Source organism: Paramisgurnus dabryanus, chromosome 24, assembly GCF_030506205.2.
Source record: "Paramisgurnus dabryanus chromosome 24, PD_genome_1.1, whole genome shotgun sequence".
NCBI classification, from domain to species: Eukaryota; Metazoa; Chordata; class Actinopteri; order Cypriniformes; family Cobitidae; genus Paramisgurnus; species Paramisgurnus dabryanus.
The window spans coordinates 2,730,680-2,750,327 of NC_133360.1; the positions used below are offsets into that span (position 1 = coordinate 2,730,680).

A 19,648-nucleotide genomic window follows, 5' to 3' on the forward strand; every position below is an offset into this window, starting at 1 on the left:
ATGCTGTGTTATCTTCAATCCATTGTTGGGTCAAAAAGGATAAGCTCAGACTTATATTAACCCTGAAATTTTTCATATTTGACCAACAATGGATTAAAACAACCCAGAATAAGTTAAATAAAAACAACACAGCATTTTTTAGAGTGTGGGTTATCTGTTTCACATTTCACAATGTTCATACTTAACCAGGGCTTGAGAGATAACCCTGGGTATTTATAATCCGACGTTTCACAATATGCACAACTAAAAGGGATAACCATGATTCTAAATTACAAGTGTGAAACAATCCTTAACCTAGGGTTAAAAGCAGGGTTTAGAAGGAAGATAACACAGGGTTAAGTGCAGTATGAAAAGCCCTTCTGTGTGTACTGTGAATGTAGTTGCTTCAGTACACGTTTACTGAAATCATCAAAGACATATGGTAAATATTAATGATCTTACCGCTTTATGTGCATTTCGTTTGCAGAAGGTAGGATCTGCATAGGTGATCTCTTTACAGGCTTGATCTATTTTAACAATAATGACAAAAAACATCACACATGTCAGTGAAAAGAGGTATATTTTCTTTCCTATATAACACTGTTTCTTCATAGAATCACATTACTATTACACATTACTATTGCAGAAGTTGGCATTTACCCAGTTGTTTTTTTCGTTTCCTGAGAATGCAGATGATGATAACTGCAGCTGCAATCATCAGACATCCACAGGCACAACAGATCACGGACAACAAGATTTTGTCTGGTCCTGTTAAGAATTAAGAGTCAGTAACTAAATCTGTCAGTCTGATAGATCAGTACAGTAAATAAACACAAACATCACCTGCAACGCCTGAACACGTCTGACAGAGATCAGTATTGAGATGTTGAGTCTGATTACTGATTGAATTGTTCAGCACACAGCTGTAAGAATCATCCAGACACTTCAGATGAAGAGAAATGCTGCTGTTGTTGAGATCAGACACACTGATGCTGGACAATAAACTGTTTCCTTTGTACCAGGACAGACTCACATCTCTCACATTCAACACTGAACACAATAATGAACAATTTGAGATTGATGATGATGAACTTTGTGAAGAATCTCTGCTGATGACAGGAACTGGCAGAAGAGCTGGAAAATATAAATAAATAAATAAATTAATCCTAAATAAATTAAATTTATATTAACCATTTACGTATGTCGCATTAATTTTACCACATAAAAGTGTCAGGAATTGGGGTAACACAAAACACGAACCCAGATGCGGACGTAACAAAAAAGGAATTTATTGAACAGACGGGGTAAAAACAAGAAAACAAAACCCACGAGGGGGCAAAACAAGACTGGGAAAACACGACACTAAACTAACACTAAACTTTAACAACACTAACAATAAACTTCTCAAAACAGAAAACAGGCGATGACAAAATCTAAACTTAACACTCACAGGAACCAACAGGATATGACAAGGCATGAAACAGGGCATGAAACAAGACGAACGTGCACTGCAACAAACACATTAGCCGTTTCTCAAAACCAAGTACGCCGAACTCGGACTTGTGTCCTTCGAAGTTCGAACTTGCAAGTTCAGACTCGGAAGAACGAACTCCTGACGCGAAATGCATTCTGGGAAACTTCGCTGTCATAAGTACACACAAGTCTCCTCTGATGCATCCTCGATAAAATGGGCGGATCAAGAACACATCCGGGGATTTTATGTGAACTTGGGCTTGATGCGAACTTTGAATTGGAACAGTACTTGGGCCGCGGCTGATGACGTTTCACAAGTCCACAAGAACACAAGTACAGATAAGAACGCATATTGAGAAACGGCTAAGGACTCTTAAATAGGGAGAAAATAAATTACATACAGCTGGAAATAATTACAAGTAAGGGATCGGGGAAAAAGTGACGAGACCCGGGAAATGCGTGGTCGGAATAAACCAATACTACAACCACACATTTCCCACATAGAACATATGTACTGTCAGAACCCTGCCATGCTAAACTAGATCTAAATACCAACAGGATCCGGCAGGATTCTGACAAAAAGTATAGTGCACAGATAAATCTGGATGCTATTAAAAACTAAATCTATCTATACTTTATATAATATTGTTAATTCAGGTGAGTTACAAATATAAATACACACAATTAATAACATAAATTAGATTTTATTTACAAATGATTCAACCAAATGTTTGTTTAAACTTGTTGGAATACATCTTGGCTTAAAGCCGCTAGGAAACAGGTTTTCTTTGTGGAAGAGGTTTTCTTTCTTTGTCTTTGGGGCATTTTCCTGGACAGGCTTCAGGTTAATCCAGGACTAGGCCTTAGTTATATTAGGACATTTAAGTAGTTTTTGCAAACATACCTTACAAAAAAACATATATGTGTGCATGTTGAAAAAAACAATGACACTAGTATATGTTACAATATGTCAATTCAAGATGTTTTTAAATTAAGCCAGCTCAAACATCTTAGTCTGGGACTAGAATAAGACCTGTCTGGGAAACCAGCCCTTTATTTTATTTCTTACAAATGAGCTAATATATAAAATCAATATTTTGTGTCCTTGTATTTATGTGTACTGTAAGTAGCCATTAAAATAAGTGGGATAGTGTAAAGCCAGCCTGTTGTTATCACAAAATAAACCCATTCAGTGCAGTATCAATGCCAGTGCTCTCTGAGAACAAGGAAGCACACAAAATAAATTGTGTCTCATGTAAAACTGATTACATTAGGTGTTCTGGTGTGAATTTCAGCATTGAAATATGAGCACCAAAATATTTCAAAAAAGTCTCTGCATTTGCATTGAACTAGCTATATAAGCCTGACATCCTAAATGAATTTATTAAACAGTTAAATGTGTCATTATACACGGTTCATTAAGCATTCAATCAAAATTCAGACCAAAACAAAAACAATACGATCTCCTTGACTTATTCAGAATCAAGGCATACCCTAAAAGACTCAATGTACCACAATGAAACATACTCTTATTGCTATTGGAGATTCCCCTGTACTGCCTTCGGCTTTTTTGGGCTCATGTAAATTACATCAATATGCAATGTTTTGCAAGCTACTGTAGTAGAGAAAGGACTATTTTTGTTTAGTGTTTACCTGCATTTTAAAATACATAAGCAATTTATTTGATATATTTCATTGTATGCATATTAGTCATACTGAGTGACTTACTTTTATCGGTGATGAGTTTCTCTGCTTTTTCTTTCCTGTTTTTTCTAACCTTGTCATGTAATGGCTTAAACCTTTATTTCTTAATTTGCCTTTATGTTGATATAGAACTTCTCCTACCATACTTCACATAAGGTGTCCATTGGAGGCTCTGAGATCATATGAACTAACAATGTCCCTGCCCTTTGTATACCCGAAAAATGCGTCCCTAGCTGGCTGGCTGCCCGTTCTCATATCAGCCACTGCTTGGAGGTGATACAAAACCATTCTGCTTCACATCACTGATCACACTGTCAGGGTTTATTCTGCAATAACCACCCACTGGTTATACAATATTCCTTATTATTAAAATGTGTTAGTTGTTCTTTACTCACCATAGACAGTAAGATTAAATATGTTGAGTTGGGTCTTCTTGTTGTTGTTGATTAGTTGATAAAGTCCAGAGTCTGTGATTCTGATGTTTGTGATGGTGAGAGATCCATTGAGATCCAACTTCAGTCTGTCTCTGAATCCTCCATCAGCTCTCTCTTCATATAAATGGATATATTTGCCACCAACCTCAATTTCAGCTATGGTGATTTCAGGTCCAAACTTCCAGGAGATTCCCTCTTTAATCTGTGATTCATTGAGACTGACAGATAAAGTGACAGAATCTCCCTCCATCACTGACACAAACTCACTACCAAACACACCTGAAGAAATAAAGTACAAGAATGCAAGGATTTATATTTTCATGAAATTATTAATTTTCATGCATATAAACGAGCAAATGCTGCTAAAACTTAAATAATCTTCAAAAATTTAAATGAATGAAAAAGAGTAATCCGTGAGAGTAATCTGTACGGGGCAGTTTCCCAGACAGACCTAATACTAGTCTGAGACTAAAATGCATGTTTTAGCTGCCTTTTTTAAAAACACCTTTTACAGACACATTTTAAAATTGACCAATTCCATTGTTTTGTCTAAAGATGTGCGCCAGTATTGTTTTTTTTTTATTTTAGGTAAATTTGTAAAAACTACTTAAATGTCCTAATATAACTAAGGCCTAGACCTGTATTAATCTAAACCAGTGGTCTCCAACATGGCCCACAGGCACCAAGTTTCCCACACAGAGTCTGTAAGTTACCCGCCAAAGCACATACTATTAGTAGCCTTTAATAACAGTAATATTTATTTCTTACATATTTTTATATTAGCTTGACTTATTTTATGTATGTTAACACTTTAAACAATGATAAAACATATTTACAAGTAAAATTGAGAAGTAAAACAAAGTTTTGAGTAGATTATATGAAAAAGTAGCACTCCAGATTGTTTATCCATTGTAGTAGCACTTGCTCACAAAAAGGTTGGCAACCCCTGATTTAAACCTTGTAAGGGAAACTGCCCGTAAGTGTTTAAATATTTATACTTCAGATTTTAACTTTCCCAATTCAGACCAAAAACCATCCTTGGCTGATTTAAGACTAAAAGACTTAATGTACCACAAAATAAAAATACAACACATCAGCAAAATAATATAGATGTCTTTTAAATTAAATTCTTATTGCTTTTGGAGATTCCCCAGCTTCAGGCTCTTTTGTAAACTGTTTTTATTAGTGAAGATCAGATCATTGTTCATTTGTTTTCATCATTAACATATAAAATCATCTCACAGACCAAAAAAAAAAAGTAAGTAAAATACACATATAACTTACCAAACAGAGTGCACAAGCAGAACAAAATCACAGCAAGCATTGTCTTCAGCAGTTCACAGATAATAAGAGTTTTGAAGTAGAAAAGCCAAAAAAACAGCAAAAGAAATGCTACGATAATCTGGTCCTGACACTTTTTTAAAACTCTTGACGAGAGTTCCTGTAAAAAAAATCTTCGGACAATCTTTATGAAGACGAGAGTACTGATGTGTTGAAACACTTCAGTGTGTTTGTTTGGTTTAATCTGCATCATTTTAATGAACCACCAGCAAACCACACCCTTCTATATGTAACCAACATTTTAGTTTGTTTTCTTTCTGTCTGTAGTAGCCATTATGCTGCTGCTGGTTAGAAAAAACGTTGTATAGTTTATTTTATACTCTAAACACAGACCACTTTCAAAATAATTTTAATTTGGAGTGTATTGCCTTTACATTTTTATACAAATTATTAATCAATTTATTGTCCCTTAGCAACTGAGATACAAAGATCTTGTGTTTATTTATTATTATTTTTATTTTTTTGTAAATGAACTCTGAATAAAAAGAACTAAATAAATGAAACTAAACACCTTGTGGTTGTACCATGGCCGGTTTAGTTGGCTAGCAAGATAAGTTTAGGCTTGGTTTTGGCTACCGTGAGAGAAATTGTATTAGCAGTGTTCATCACCACAGTAACAGTGTTCTGGATAAGAGAACACCACTGATCTGTGACTGGATTGAGCATAGATGCTAAACTAGCATCAGGAAGAGTTTGAGCAGCCATATTGGTATCTGCCCAGTTAGAGGGGGTCATTGACTTAAATTCAAAACCTTGATACACCAGCTCTATAGCGCATCAGTCGCACAAGATTAGTTTTTTTTATGTTTCTCATGTTATTTGTAAAGATTATAGTTTACTTGGGCACAATTTATAGCAATCATTAACGTGGGTTGTTTAATGAGTCTACACAGTCAGCGTTATTTCTTTGAATAAGCAGAACGCATATTTTTTAATGCTTTCTACTCCTCTAACGTAAATGAATATTCATGCTAAGTGTAGTGTACTGAAAAGTACAATGTAAAAATTATATCAAATCAACTTATAGTTTGTCACTTTAATTTATGTTATATCAACTTATAACAAGTCAAAACTTAAAATAGGTTACATTGACTTGCATAACCATGTTGTTTTAACTTGCTGCATTTTTTTACACTCTAAAAACAAACGGTGCTATATAGCACTAAAAGTGGTTCTTTGCTCGTAATCATAAAAGAACCGTTTTTAGTGCCATATAGCACCGGTGAAGCACCAGTGAAGCACCTTTGTAGAACCATAATAGTGCTATGTAGAACCGTATGTGGTGCTATATGGCCCCTATTTGGTTCTAAACAGGTCCTTCACTGGTGCTATGGCACTAAAAACGGTTCTTCTATGATTACGAGCAAAGAACCACTTTTGGTGCTATATAGCACCGTTTGTTTACGGTGATTAAAATCTTGAAAATTATGACAAAGTAGGTAAACACAAATGGGGTTCATTTTTTTTAAGAAAAATATAGAGCAGCAGAAGTAGTAGTACAATACAGTGCACACAATATGCAATATAATCAAATACTTAATAAAGGTTAAATATTGTATATGTTACAGAAAACAACACATGGAAAAAATAATGGCATGATGTGAAATCAACATTTCTATTTGAAATATGTTTACACATAATAAACATGTGCAGTCCAGACACATCAAGACACATGTAAAATAAATGCTGGAATGTTGAAGGCCTACTTTATAGTTTTATAAATGTATAAATTCAAGCATTCATGTGGGCTGCTTTATTAATTTTGAACTTTATAAGCCAATGATGATTATGACTTCTGCGGAAAAAACACAGGTTTATATTGTTATTTCTACACAGTTTCAACGGTGACTCATTGATCCATTGACTCTGTGATCCACTGGAAATCTGTTTATGTTAACCCACTTTTAGCCAAATAAACTTTCATTTAGTTTTAGCCTAAATAACTTGTCTGATATTCCATCACGTAAGGAAAGTATATCTGTTAGACATCTTTTAAATACAAAATTGCTAGTAGGCCGGAAGCAAAAATCAAAAAGACCCTCAAAAACCTTACATCGGCTGTATCATAAACTGACAGGCAGAGAGAGAGAGAGAACAGGCAGATAACATATTGATAGTACTACAGATTCATCCCTCATTTAGCTGTATGTCTGATCTCATCTTCTTCTTCTGTTCACCTCCTCTAGTTTTGATGTCATAAACCAGTACCACAAGAGCAGCCATGCCCACTAGAGCAGAGATGACCAATCGGATCACAGCTTCAGTAAAGCTACAACAGCAGAGGTTTTCTGAGAAAAGAAATGAGCAACAATAAATCTTAATATTTGCCTTTCAAGTGTTTATTGTGCTTCACTGCTCATTTTCATTAAGCAGAATTGTAAAAATTATTTTAAACAGGTTGCTCAATCAGCTCAGTAAACACTAATAATCACATATTGTACCTGAACACATCTGACAGAGTTGAGTGATGTTGAGATGTTGAGTTTGGTTTGTGATGGTATTGTTGAGTACACATCTGTATGTGTTTGTATCCTGATATTCAACCTCCAGAGGTAGAGAGAGTCTGATGTTGAGATCAGACACACTGATGATGGACAATAAACTGTTTCCTTTGTACCAGGACAGACTCACATCTCTCACATTCAACACTGAACACACAAAGACACAGTTTGAGATTGATGATGATGAAGAGTTTTGTGGACAGTAACTGTGTATGACAGGAACAGGCAGATGAGCTGAAAAATAAATGAACCTTTAAAAAGAGAATGTGTTATAAAATGTGTATAACATGAATCTATGTGTCAATTTTTTAATCAAGAAGTTCTTTACTCACAATAGAAAGTTAGATTGAATATATTGAGTTGGTTCTTTGTGTTGGTGTTGATTAGTTGATAAAGTCCAGAGTCTGTGGTTCTGGTGTTTGTGATGGTGAGAGATCCAGTCTGATTGTTCAGCTTCAGTCTGTTTTTGAATCTCCCATCAGCTCTATCTTTATATAAATGGATATTATTGTTACCAACCTCAATTTCAGCTATTGTAATTTCCGGTCCAAATTTCCAGGAGATTCCCTCTTTAATCTGTGATTCAGTGACATTGACAGATAAAGTCACAGAATCTCCCTCAGTCACTGACACAAACTCACTACCAAACACACCTGAAACAAATAACAAAAGATAGGCAAGTCAATTCACTTCTTGGCCTATGCGCGACACCTTCAAATAAATATTTCCTTTATACACAAACACAGCTTTAATTAAACCGAAATGTATAATGATAAACTGCTAAACAAGCAATTATATGTGACCAATACTGCCCAAAGGCAAAATACCTTAAATTGCTGGAATGTAGAACTGAGAAAAATTACTTTAAAGTTTAGACTTTTTAGTGACTTTAGTTGTTAGTTATTTTCGTCTTGATTTTTATTTTTTCGAAAAAACAACAAAATTGACTCCGATGCTTATCCACATGATAAAGTAGGTCTTGAATGTTACAAATATATCAATTAACTAACTAACTTTCGACCAAAAATTAAGTTACTGCCTTTTGCCTTTGTAGGGCAGAATAGACAGCAGTGACTGAGAAACTTGTGGAATTGTGGAAACAATTCAACTGTAGAAAAAACATGTCAGTGAATATGTGAGCCATTATTGCCTCAAAAACAAGAGATGAGGAGAAATCACCCATTTAAAACGCTGCTAGCACATATAGCTAGCATATGTAAACATTAAAAATAATAAATGTGTAACAATCTTTATATGTTTACTGCTTCCTCTGGCCGTGAGGTGATGTGAAGCACTTGCTCTGGCACAGTAGGCTAATCTTAATAAAATCCCGAAGTCCCTGTTAATAATCTGTGGTTCTCAAAATGTTTATTCTGGAGTTTGCACCAATGCACGTCTATAAGTATATTCCATGTTGTATTTTTATCTATAATTAAAATAAGTAAATCACATTTTCATATTATAAGCAGGAATAAAACAATAAAAAAATAAAATAAAAAATCTCGAACAATTCAATATTCTATAACTGCAATAATTGTCTATTGAAATATTATATTAATATATTATAACACAGGTTATTTTTTTTATAAAAAATACCTTAACACATTGTATTTGATCACATATATAAATAAATATTTATATTTATATATTATATTTAAAAATTTGTTTCAGACAAAAATATGTGAAAGTGTAATATATATAATAAAGAAAAAACTCATGAATAATAGCTGAGCTGACAAATTATGCTTCTATATTTTTCAGATTTAAATAAAATTGCTTTGAATAAAACAAATTAAACTAATTGCCCTAAACTACCATTGATTTAAAATAAAAACAAGCATCAAAAACAACAATTATTATTAGTTTAGAGAAAATGATGACCATAATAAAGTTGCTCACTGAAACAACTCTTTATTTGATGGATTACCATAACTTATATTGGTGAATTTGTGATTTCAGACTAATATTGTTTAATGTCACGAGCCTCGTTTAATGAACATAACTTTTTACATTTTTAGCAAAGCCGAGAAGAAATAAAGTGCACAAAATATAACTTACCAAATAAACTCAACACGCACAAACAGAACAAAACCACAGCAGACATTTTCTCCAATAGATCGCAGACAATAATAACCAAAACCAAATAATAATAATAATAATAATAATAATATAATTTGTTTCTGAGAGTCTGATGCACAATCTCTTCTCCTCACTGACGAATGAACGACTGAAGCTAGTCTATGGTGTTTAAGTGAAAGACACTGTATGATGTGTGACAAGAAACAAAAACTAAAGCACTTTCATACGATTAGGGAAAAAAAATAAGGAAAGTATAATGTCATTCTTGTTAGTGCAATTTCCTATTTTTTATATGCACATATCCATGCACTGCCATTTTATACGACATTAACAGTTTGTATATTGTAATTACTTGTCTTTGTCTACAGTGAAGTTTCTCATTCATTCCAGCAGGCGGCGTACTCTGCATTACCATCCGACATAACCCGGAAAGGGAAAAAGAAACAGAGGAATGAAAATCTGAGTCAACAGGAAAAAAGAGCAAGAGCAGAAACAATGGAAAAATATGAACATGATTCTGAGAATGAAGATGTGACAGGAGGGGTGTTGAATGAATTATTCACATTAACTGAACTAAATATTGCACTAAGAAAGTTAGGTAAATCTTCACCAGGGGGGGGGATGGGATTTGTTATGCTATGTTGGAGAACCTAACTGATAAAGGAAAGGAAATATTGTTATGTCTTTACAATAAGGTATGGACAGAGGGAAATATTCCAAGAGCATGGAAAGAATCTATAATTATCCCTATTAAAAAGCCTGGAAAAGACCCTAAGATTCCTAACAATTACAGGCCAATAGCACTTACGTCTCAATTGGGGAAAACAATGGAAAGAATAATAAATGACAGACTTATATATATAGTTGAGACTAAAGGATTGATACAAAATTATCAGAGTGGTTTTAGAAGAGGTAGAGGTACTATGGATCCTTTAGTGTGTTTGGAGGATGCCATAAGAAAAGCTCAAGTGAACAAGGAGTCAGTGGTGGCTGTCTTTTGTGATATTGAGAAAGCGTACGACATGATGTGGAAGGAAGGCCTTTTGATTAAGTTAAATCATATGGGAATCAAGGGAAGAGTGTTTACATGGATTAAGGAATTTTTGTCAGGGAGAACAATAATGGTAAGGATAAATGGGGTGACAAGTGAGCGGTATCAGGTAGAAAATGGTATTCCGCAAGGGAGTATTATCAGTCCTCTATTGTTCTCCATCATGATTAATGACATTTTTAAGGAAGTAGAGAATTTTGTAGATGTAGCATTGTTTGCAGATGATGGTACATTATGGAAAAGAAGGAGGAATGTGGAATTTGTGAAGAATAAGATTCAGCAAGCAGTTGATGTAGTGGATAATTGGGCTATTAGATGGGGTTTTAGGATCTCAATTGATAAAACCAAAATAATGGTTTTTTCAAGAAAGAAACTGGCCAAGGAAATAAAAGTGAAACTTTCTGCTAATGAGTTAGAAAGGGTTGATTCCTTTAAATACTTGGGCATATGGTTTGATCAAAGATTGACATGGACAGTGCATATTCAAAAAATAATTGATAAGTGCAAAAAAGTAATAAATGTAATGAGGTGTTTGTGCGGAGTGGAGTGGGGAGCAAGTAGACATGCTTTAAGAACAATTTATACAGGTTTGATCAGGTCTATATTTGACTATGGTTGCTTAATATATGGATCTGCAGCCAAAACATTGCTGAACAAGTTGGATGTGATCCAAAATCAGGCATTGAGATTATGCTGTGGTGCTGTCAAAACCACGCCAGTGACAGCTGTCCAGGTGGAGATGGGAGAAATGCCTCTTCACCTTAGAAGAGATCAGCTAGCCCTTGTGTATTGGGCAAACTTGAGAGGTCATAATGGAAATCATATGAGTCAATCAGTGCTGAAGCAATGTCAAGAGCGTGGAAACGCTCAAGTCAGAAGTTTTGGTTGGGTCATCAATGATAAAGTAAATGAAATGAGGATTAATGAGTTAAAAATAAGTCCTACTGTAGCGTTACCAGTTAATCCACCATGGGTTTTTAAAGAGATGTCCATTGATTTGGGACTATTAGAAGAAAAGCAAGAAAATGACATAGACAAATACAGGGTGCAGAACTATTTAATGGAGAGGTATAGGGAGGATTTAATTATATATACAGATGCATCTAAACGGACGGATACAAGAATGGGGGTTGCTTATGTTATCTCTAAAAAATTAAAAATTGAAGTGGGTAAAAGAATCAGTGATGATTTAGCCGTTTACACAGCAGAGTTGATTGCTGTGTGGCTAGCTTTGATTTGGGTGGATGTCAATAGGCCTAGGAAGGCAATAATTGCTTCAGATTCCAGTTCAGCCTTAATCAGTGTCAAAACGTTTCAGTCAAACTCAAGGCAGGATATTGTATATGATATTATTAAAGTGGCAAACAATCTGGTAAGGTCAGGAATTGATGTAACTCTTGTATGGGTACCAGCTCATATAGGAGTTGTAGGAAATGAGTCAGCAGATAAATACGCTAAGCAAGCAGCTGGAAAGCCTAACATAGATATTGAGGTAAATTACAGTAAATCAGAAATTAAAAGTATGGTTAAAAACAAAATGAAGGGAAAATGGCAAACATTATGGGACAGTGGGCAGACTGGAAGACAGTACTATAGTATACAGAACAAAGTGGGAAAGGGCAGAAATACGAACAGAAGTAAGGAGGAGGAGGATGTATTTTCAAGAATGAGATATGGTCACACACGATTAAACAATACACTGGTAATAATGAAGAAGCATGCTGATGGCAACTGTCAATTTTGCGGTAATTCAGAAACAATAGAGCATGTTATTTTACACTGTACTAAATATCAGGAAGAAAGACAAAGATTAATAGCACAATTGCAAGTAGAACATATGAGGTTAAATTTACAGGACATTTTACAAATAAGCACAGGTGGAATTTGTTTTAAGTATGTAATTGACTTTTTGAGGAATACAGGATTAATTAAAAGAATTTAGATTTAATGTTTTTTTTTTGTCTTTTTTTGTTTTTTTTTTCATATTTGTTTATCTCATATTTTGAAAGGATTAGACTCTAGTACCACACTCCAGTCCAGATGGTGGCGGTAATGCACTATTAAAGTTAGTTGCCAACCGCCATTAAAACGGAAGAAGAAGAAGAAGAAGAAACAGAGGAGGAAGAAGAAAAAAGAAGACGGAAGACATTTTGAAGTAGACGATGGTGTTGTTAGAGTCGTTTTTATCTGCTAGAGTCTAGAGTCTTCTGCATGTTGCTAGATTTTTGGGATATTTGGAAACCTAAAGTGATAGTTTTCTTTCTCGTATTTGATATAAATCTATAAATAATCATTGAGGCTTCAGCAGGCTTATATTAGCAATCTTTGCCAGTGTGGGTGCGGCTCACGCTAATAGTCGACAATCCATCGAGATTTTGCATTTACGACATTGACGGAATATCTTCATTAAATTTGTTGCTGGAATCAACTGCATCATGGAGAACATTTTAAAAGACGTTATTGTATATTTACTCCTCTGCGGTAAGTGTTTTAATGTAATCTTAATACTTTCACTTTTGTTTCTTAATTGGAAATATCATATACTGATATTTGCCCTTGTCAAAAAAATCTTTAAGGATTTTAACAAGAATCTTCCACAGGAATCCAATAGAGACAGAGCGCTGTTATGCAAATTTGAAAACCACGCCCACCAGGGGGAAAACAATTCATCAAAGTCTTCATTGACATTGTATTGCGATAGGCCGCCTTCATTGTCATTTCTGGCTCATAACAAAAACATAATAATGCCTAAAAGCTGCTGTGTGACAGGATGTACAGCTGATAAGGTTTTCAGGTTATGACGCGTTGCGCTCTGTCTCCTAGAATCATATTTTGGAACCATTCCAAATAGGATAGGATACATCAATACGATAATTTCTAAAGAATTTTAGGACAAGACAAAAATAACCTATAGGATAATTTTTAAATGATTTTAATGGGGTCCAGTTACATTATTTTTGTATCTTGAAATATGCCTTTCCCTATTTTTTTGTAAAAAAAATAAAACAAGGCTGAAATATGCTGAAAGCTGCAGAAGGGAGGCCAGAAAGATTTTTTTAATGGACACCTTTGGAGAAGAGGCTTCAGTTGAATCTAATGCTTTTGTGGGGAAACTAAGTATTGCATGTTTTACAATAAACAACATGCCTGTCTCCTATATGACCACCGTTAATGTTTACCAGCTGGGTTCTTGCTGAGGTCTATTTGTGAATTCAAACTTTTTTGTAGGATCCGGAAGCTACAGATTTTTATTCTTATGGATTTTAAACAACCATAAACAAATAGTTTTTGATTTTCCAGAAAAAAAAACTTTTTAAGATGGTGCATAAGTTGTGCTGTATTTATGCTGTGTTCCTGTACGTCTGTAGTGGAGTGTGGTTGCACAAAGGTTATTATGGGCTCAAAAACCATGGAGCAACCATACTAAACTGTCAACCTAATGCAGAAATGTAAATGTTTCAATGTAGGCAACCTGGGGTAACATAATTTATTTATATATATATATATATATATATATATATATATATATATATATATATATATATATATATAAAAGGGATGCCACAATTCTCAATATAAAATTAAAGTTGAAGTTGTTAATTTTAAGTATTGGTAGAAGGGAGGGTTAAGGATGTAGAATAAGGTTTTGCAGAATCCGGCATTAATATGTGCTATTAAGTATTAATAAACAGCCGACATCTCATTTAATAAGGTTTTTCTGTTATTAAAATCTTTAATACCATAGAAATGTTCACAATTCTCACAAAAACCTTCTAGGTCTACAACCATTTAAAGAAGATAAATACAAACAAAACTCAAGCTCTCTGAAGATAAACAGTCAATGATAAAGGAATGAATAATAAATAATTGTGTATGTATATATATTTTTATTTAAGGTAGAAAAGTAATTTCGTCAAGAGCAGTGAGAGATTTTCTCTCAATGCTGTTTGATAAACAGGGTTTCCCGCAGAAAATGTGTTAGTTAAGGTGGTAGGGTTGGGGGGTGGGCGGGGCCGAGGGTGTGGCAATCAAATGGGCGGGACATATGCATCATGAAGAAAATTAAAATATTTTAATAAAATAAATAAATAAAATATTTATTTTTAAAACACTCAAATAAAATTTAACTTTGAAGAAACTATGACAAAAAATAAACACATACTAGATTATTAATGAAGTAAATGGTTTTACCTCTAACAGCAACAGCTGCATGATGAAGTGAAACTAAAGGGTTAATAAACACAAACTAAAGCAGATGTTGTAGAACGTCTGGCGAACGATGAAAACTGTTAAAACTGATTATTTCCCACTATTAATTACATTATCTTAAAGGAGTGTTACTACTGTAGCATGTAAATAATGCACATAAATAAAGTGAGCAAGAGCGCTCAAAAATTATATTTAATCAACAGGCACGTGAAATGCTAGCAGGTTGCTCAAACAACAAAATCACCAGCTAATTTACTTTAAAATTGCAAGAACTGTAGACTTATACAATAACAGGCTTAAATAAACCCAAAACATAAGTCCACTTACAGTTCTCACGGACACTTGTTTTATCAACTGGCTATCCTGCAGACATGACGGACCACGTCTTATCTCATTTCGGCTGTGTGGTGCACGTGCACGCTCACGGTGTCTAGTGCGTCTGCGCTATTCTATGAGATGTTTTATCAACTGGCTAGGGATACGTCCTGGGATACTAGCAAAGACGTGAATGTTGACGCATATATGTATTTAAGGCCAAAAAAGCGGCAAAAAGGCTTGCAAGCTTAATGAGCAGCGGTTGCGTGACTTGCACGCTCCCGCTCCTCACACACAGAAAGAGCGCGCGCATATAAATCTGTTATTTGTGTATCAATGACTTAAAATAACTTGTTTTAAAACTGTGGTGCTTAAATACGTGTACAAACGTTACGTTTTCGTGACCACGCGCACAGGACCGTGACCTCGATAGAGACGATAGTCCAAAATCTCTACCGGTTGACAAATTTCTACCGGTTAATCATGTCTACCGGTTTATCGCCCACCCCTATATTATAGTATTTAGTTACATCAGAAGTAACTGTAATTAGATTACAAGAAGAATAAGAGTAATCCCATACTTTACTTTTTCAAGGGAAAAGTAATTAAATTACAGTAACTAATTGTTAGTAACTAGTTACACGCAACACTGATTACAAGCTATACTTTTTTGTCAGTATTTGTGTTCCCTGGATTCGAGTCCATGATAGTATTGGGCGATATGCCCCATTTTGAGATCGTCCTATCGTCTGTGAGATCAGCGATACACGATAGTATCGGGGGGCGGGGCAGTAGTTTACTCATTAAAACTTTTTTACTCATTATGACAAGTCACTTGATTGGTGGACAAAAAAGAACAAGAGCAACACCGTCATGACCGCAACCTTCTTAAAACTGATGCCATTAATCCGAGCGCGTCAATCATAATCCTGATTATTTAACATGATTACTTAATTCGGACAGATAAGAGATCGTGTGCACGTGAGACAGATAGAAGCGCAGCTGTGACGTGCTGGATTTAGGTGCTAGAAGGAGTCCATCCTCTCTCTACAAGCTCTCCGCGTAAAGTGAAGCCCACAAACCCTAATGCGAGGAAAAGCACACAATGTGCATGTTAATGTTAAACTATGATGATAATAATAACCATTAGCCAACTATCGTTATGACTATCGCCATGAAAGCCTGCCATTGGCGATATGGCTGAAGATCGTCGATACACGATACTATCGTCTATCGGCACAACCCTAGTCCATGACCTTTTGCGCTGCAAAAGCAATGCACTATCACTGAGCTATACAGGAACTAGGGATGGAAATCGAGAACCGGTTCTACTTAAGAACCGGTTCCCAGTGAATCAATTCCTTTGAACCGTAAGCATGCCTGCTTAACGAGTCCCCTTGTCAGTTCCGCTCACGCTCGTTGCAAATGTGTCATGACGTCACACACACGCTGTGTTGTTTTGGTTTAGAACGCAGCAAACATTGAATCGAGGCAGAATGATCCAAAGTTTGGTTATATTTAGTGGTGGGCAGAGCGAGGCTTCGCGAAACACTGAAACAGTTGAATCAGTTACTTATATTTCATGCGAACATACGACAATACGGTCGCGTTGCAGGAGGTTGCAGGACTGTCGTGTGTTTGATACACTATTACACAATAACAGCAGCGAGTCAAACACCAGCGGAGCTAACGGGACGTCATCTGTTATTAATGCAGAAGGTAATGTGTTAATGTTAATGTGATGGCCATTTCATTATGTAAACTTTTACTATACGGATAATCTCCGTTGTCATTGTCCATCAAATTGCTGACAGCCAGAGTCTGGCTGGCTCTCACACTGGCTCAGAGAGATTGCAGAAAGTATCTCTCGTGCACCTCTAGCTACTCCGTTTACAGAGGCGGGGAGGAATAAAATGACCGAGGCGAGGATAAACAGATTTCACCGAGCAATAGAGGCGGACACACACTACTTAAGTATTTCTACTTAAAAGTACATTTTCAAGTATTTGTATTTTATCAGTGTTTTTTTGAAAACATACATTCCAAAGCATATTTTCATAATTTTAACTCCACTACATTTCATAATTTCAGGTTTTTGGTTTATATTTAATATTTAAGTACATTATAAATCTAGTAATGTTTTTTACTTTTACTTAAGTAAAAAGTACTTTTACTCAAGAAAAGTAAAAGTACACAATTTTTATGTAATTATGTATTCAATCAATTTGAATATACATAAATAAACAGTATGATTCTATGCTTTAGAATGTAGTGAACATTTTTTAGTAAAGTAATTTTTTCCCAAGACAACACTCTGATAAAGCACAGATGCTTGGAAAATGAAACTAAAATACTCAAGTAGTGTCCCCCTCTGCCGAGCAGTTACTAAGTTTGTGGTAAAGGGTTTGCATCCGTGTGACACAGTAGATGCCTCTGCATTTCGTAAGGGATAATGTAGAGGCAACCGGTAGTTATTGGGAAATAAGCCCCGACAGTGTGATCAGGACCCGACGCGAAGGGTCTTGTATCACAATGAAGGGGCTTATTTCCCGATAACTACCGGCTGCCTCTACATTATCCCGCTTATTACACGGCTACTTGCCAGATAAGAAAAAAAAACTGGACATGAATGTGAATTTGAAACATTTTATTGGCATATTTGTTTTAAATTAACATTTTTATCCTTCCGCGAAACTTTGCACAGATGCATAAAATGATCGTAATACCTTATTAAGATCCTCTGCTTCATACTTGTCTGTCTCCATTTTTTCTCTTTTAGCCAGTCTTTGAGAAGTTTTAATGCCCATTCTGTATTTTTTTGTGTGTTGGCTTCGTAGCTGTCATGCTCTATTTTGTCAAGTTCAGTCTCAGTAAGCTCTCTGTGTCTTGTCGTGGTTGTCCAGTGTTTGTCACAAGATGGCGCCAAACAGTAATCTTTATTGATCTTTATTGGCGCGGAGCGATTTTACTCGTACAAGTAGTACCGGCTATGCGTTATTACTTTGGAGCGGTTATTATTTGAAAAGAACGAACCTGCAAATGTCTCAACTGACCAATCAGAATCAAGCATTCCAGAGAGCCGTGTAATAAGGTAGGTTAATTTGCTGTATTTTGTCCAGCATCATGTCTTTAAAAGAAAATAACAAATGCATGCATGACCAAAATTTGCATGTTTTATGTCAGTCTAGTTCTGTTTTATTAATTCCTAGTCCTATCACATATTTACTGGTTGAGAAACACTGCCCTAGGCTATAGGGGTGGCACGGTTCATGAAAAAAATCTGAACAGTTCGGTTCGCTTGTCTCGGTTCGGAGCACGTGTGTGTCGTACGGTTCAATGGTTCATGGCATGCGCAATGTATGTAGCCTCGTGCCCTGTATGTGACCTCAGATAGCGTGTTCCCCTTTTGCGAATAGCGCGAAAGAAAAGGTGACTGGTGTGGAGAGTGAGTGCTGCCGGTCATGTTACGTATAGAAATGGCAAGAGGGAGAGAAAACGAAGTCTGCCCGCAGTTGGAGGATGCGCCAGCATCGTATAAGTTTGGTGTGTGTAAACATTTTTTATTTCATGTTACCTATGATGACAGCGGAAATAAAACAATAGATACAGCCACACGCGACCGCCTTCTCTCCGACCATTTATCTAATCTGAGGTAATGAACACTGTTTTACGTCTTTTCGTATTCAGCGCTATTTTTAGCCTTTCGTTAATAAAACGAAAGCGGCTGATTTCCGCGTAGTTTCATTTTGCTAGCGTGCAGTGGTGTAGTGGTACATGAAGAAGTATGCCCCTATGTTTTTAAAGTAGAAGTGGGTATACCCCATGCCATCAAATAAAGAAGTGGGTATACTCCGTATACCTGCGTATACCCTGCACTACACCAATGCTAGCGTGTGAAAGTTGCGCGATCTTATTTCATAAACTGCCCCTTAAAGTAATCAGGACAGAAATGGTCAAAAGTGGACAAAAGAGACGGATTTAAATATTACAGGTAGAGCCCGACCCATATGCGTTTTTTGGGCTGATGCCGATACAGATATTAGGGAGTAAAAAAAGACCGATAACGATATATCGGCCGATATTCTTTATGTATATATTATAGTTCAGTACACATATACTACAGTATATTATACTACAGTACTGTACATAGAATACACTATATACAGGGCTCGCAAAATCGCTAGCCCGACGTCCCGGGGCTATTGTGAATTCTTGTCGGGCTACCAAAATGTATCTTTGCCCTGCCCGTCGGGCTATCTTGGGTAGGAAATAATATTTTAATGTTTTTTCTTTGTCTCAGATTTAGTTAGGTAATTGTATTGTACGTATTTCGGTGTCCTCTTGTCAGTCATTATCCTCACATAACAAGTGAAACTGTCAGGAAATGAAGTGAAAGCATAAATAAACCCATCCTTTAATGTGCACTTCTGAAATGCGCGCGACCCTCTGGACGCGCTTCTGCCGGCTTCGCTCTTCACAAGCACCTGGCTGCTCTTGTGCTCAGCGTGAACTCAAGTCATTTAAAAAAAAAAAAATACTTCATAGACTAACATTGTTTTAGC

At 35.7% G+C, this 19,648-nt stretch overlaps 3 protein-coding genes across 4 annotated transcripts in view; 1 reads left to right on the plus strand and 2 right to left on the minus strand.

The window, feature by feature from the left end:
* Window positions 1–5,078, minus strand: part of LOC135748088 (uncharacterized) — a 61,990-nt gene extending 56,912 nt beyond the window's left edge. Inside the window, exons 1-5 of the mRNA XM_073813632.1 lie at window positions 4,875–5,078; window positions 3,552–3,869; window positions 823–1,113; window positions 640–747; window positions 442–506 (exon numbers count right to left, since the gene is read on the minus strand). Of these exons, the coding sequence (XP_073669733.1) occupies window positions 442–506; window positions 640–747; window positions 823–1,113; window positions 3,552–3,869; window positions 4,875–4,914 (822 nt within the window). The 5' untranslated portion in view covers window positions 4,915–5,078. The remainder of the gene's footprint in view (window positions 1–441; window positions 507–639; window positions 748–822; window positions 1,114–3,551; window positions 3,870–4,874) is intronic.
* Window positions 5,079–6,388: 1,310 nt separating this feature from the next.
* Window positions 6,389–9,578, minus strand: LOC135721171 (uncharacterized). The gene is made up of 4 exons (XM_065243358.2): window positions 9,491–9,578; window positions 7,765–8,085; window positions 7,373–7,666; window positions 6,389–7,219 (listed from the first exon to the last, which is right to left on the minus strand). Exons 1-4 carry the CDS (start codon window positions 9,534–9,536, stop codon window positions 7,059–7,061), a joined length of 822 nt encoding a protein of 273 aa, XP_065099430.1. The 5' UTR covers window positions 9,537–9,578; the 3' UTR covers window positions 6,389–7,058.
* Window positions 9,579–12,665: 3,087 nt separating this feature from the next.
* Window positions 12,666–19,648, plus strand: part of LOC135721146 (muscle M-line assembly protein unc-89-like) — a 163,780-nt gene continuing 156,797 nt past the window's right edge. The window contains exon 1 of one of the 2 annotated variants that reach the window (XM_065243314.2): window positions 12,666–13,043. In XM_065243314.2, coding sequence (XP_065099386.1) covers window positions 12,998–13,043 — 46 coding nt within the window. In that variant the 5' untranslated portion in view covers window positions 12,666–12,997. The remainder of the gene's footprint in view (window positions 13,044–19,648) is intronic. The other variant, XM_065243313.2, reaches the window with a different exon arrangement.

What these genes read in the sequence shown, in the direction of transcription:
- LOC135721171 (XM_065243358.2), bottom strand. Translation starts at nt 9,536, where the DNA reads ATGTCTGCTGTGGTTTTGTTCTGTTTGTGCGTGTTGAGTTTATTTG. An exon ending in ATTCAATCTAACTTTCTATT is followed by an intron (nt 7,667 to 7,764) that starts GTGAGTAAAGAA and finishes TTTATTTTTCAG; the next exon opens with CTCATCTGCCTGTTCCTGTC. An exon ending in ACTCTGTCAGATGTGTTCAG is followed by an intron (nt 7,220 to 7,372) that starts GTACAATATGTG and finishes TTCTTTTCTCAG; the next exon opens with AAAACCTCTGCTGTTGTAGC.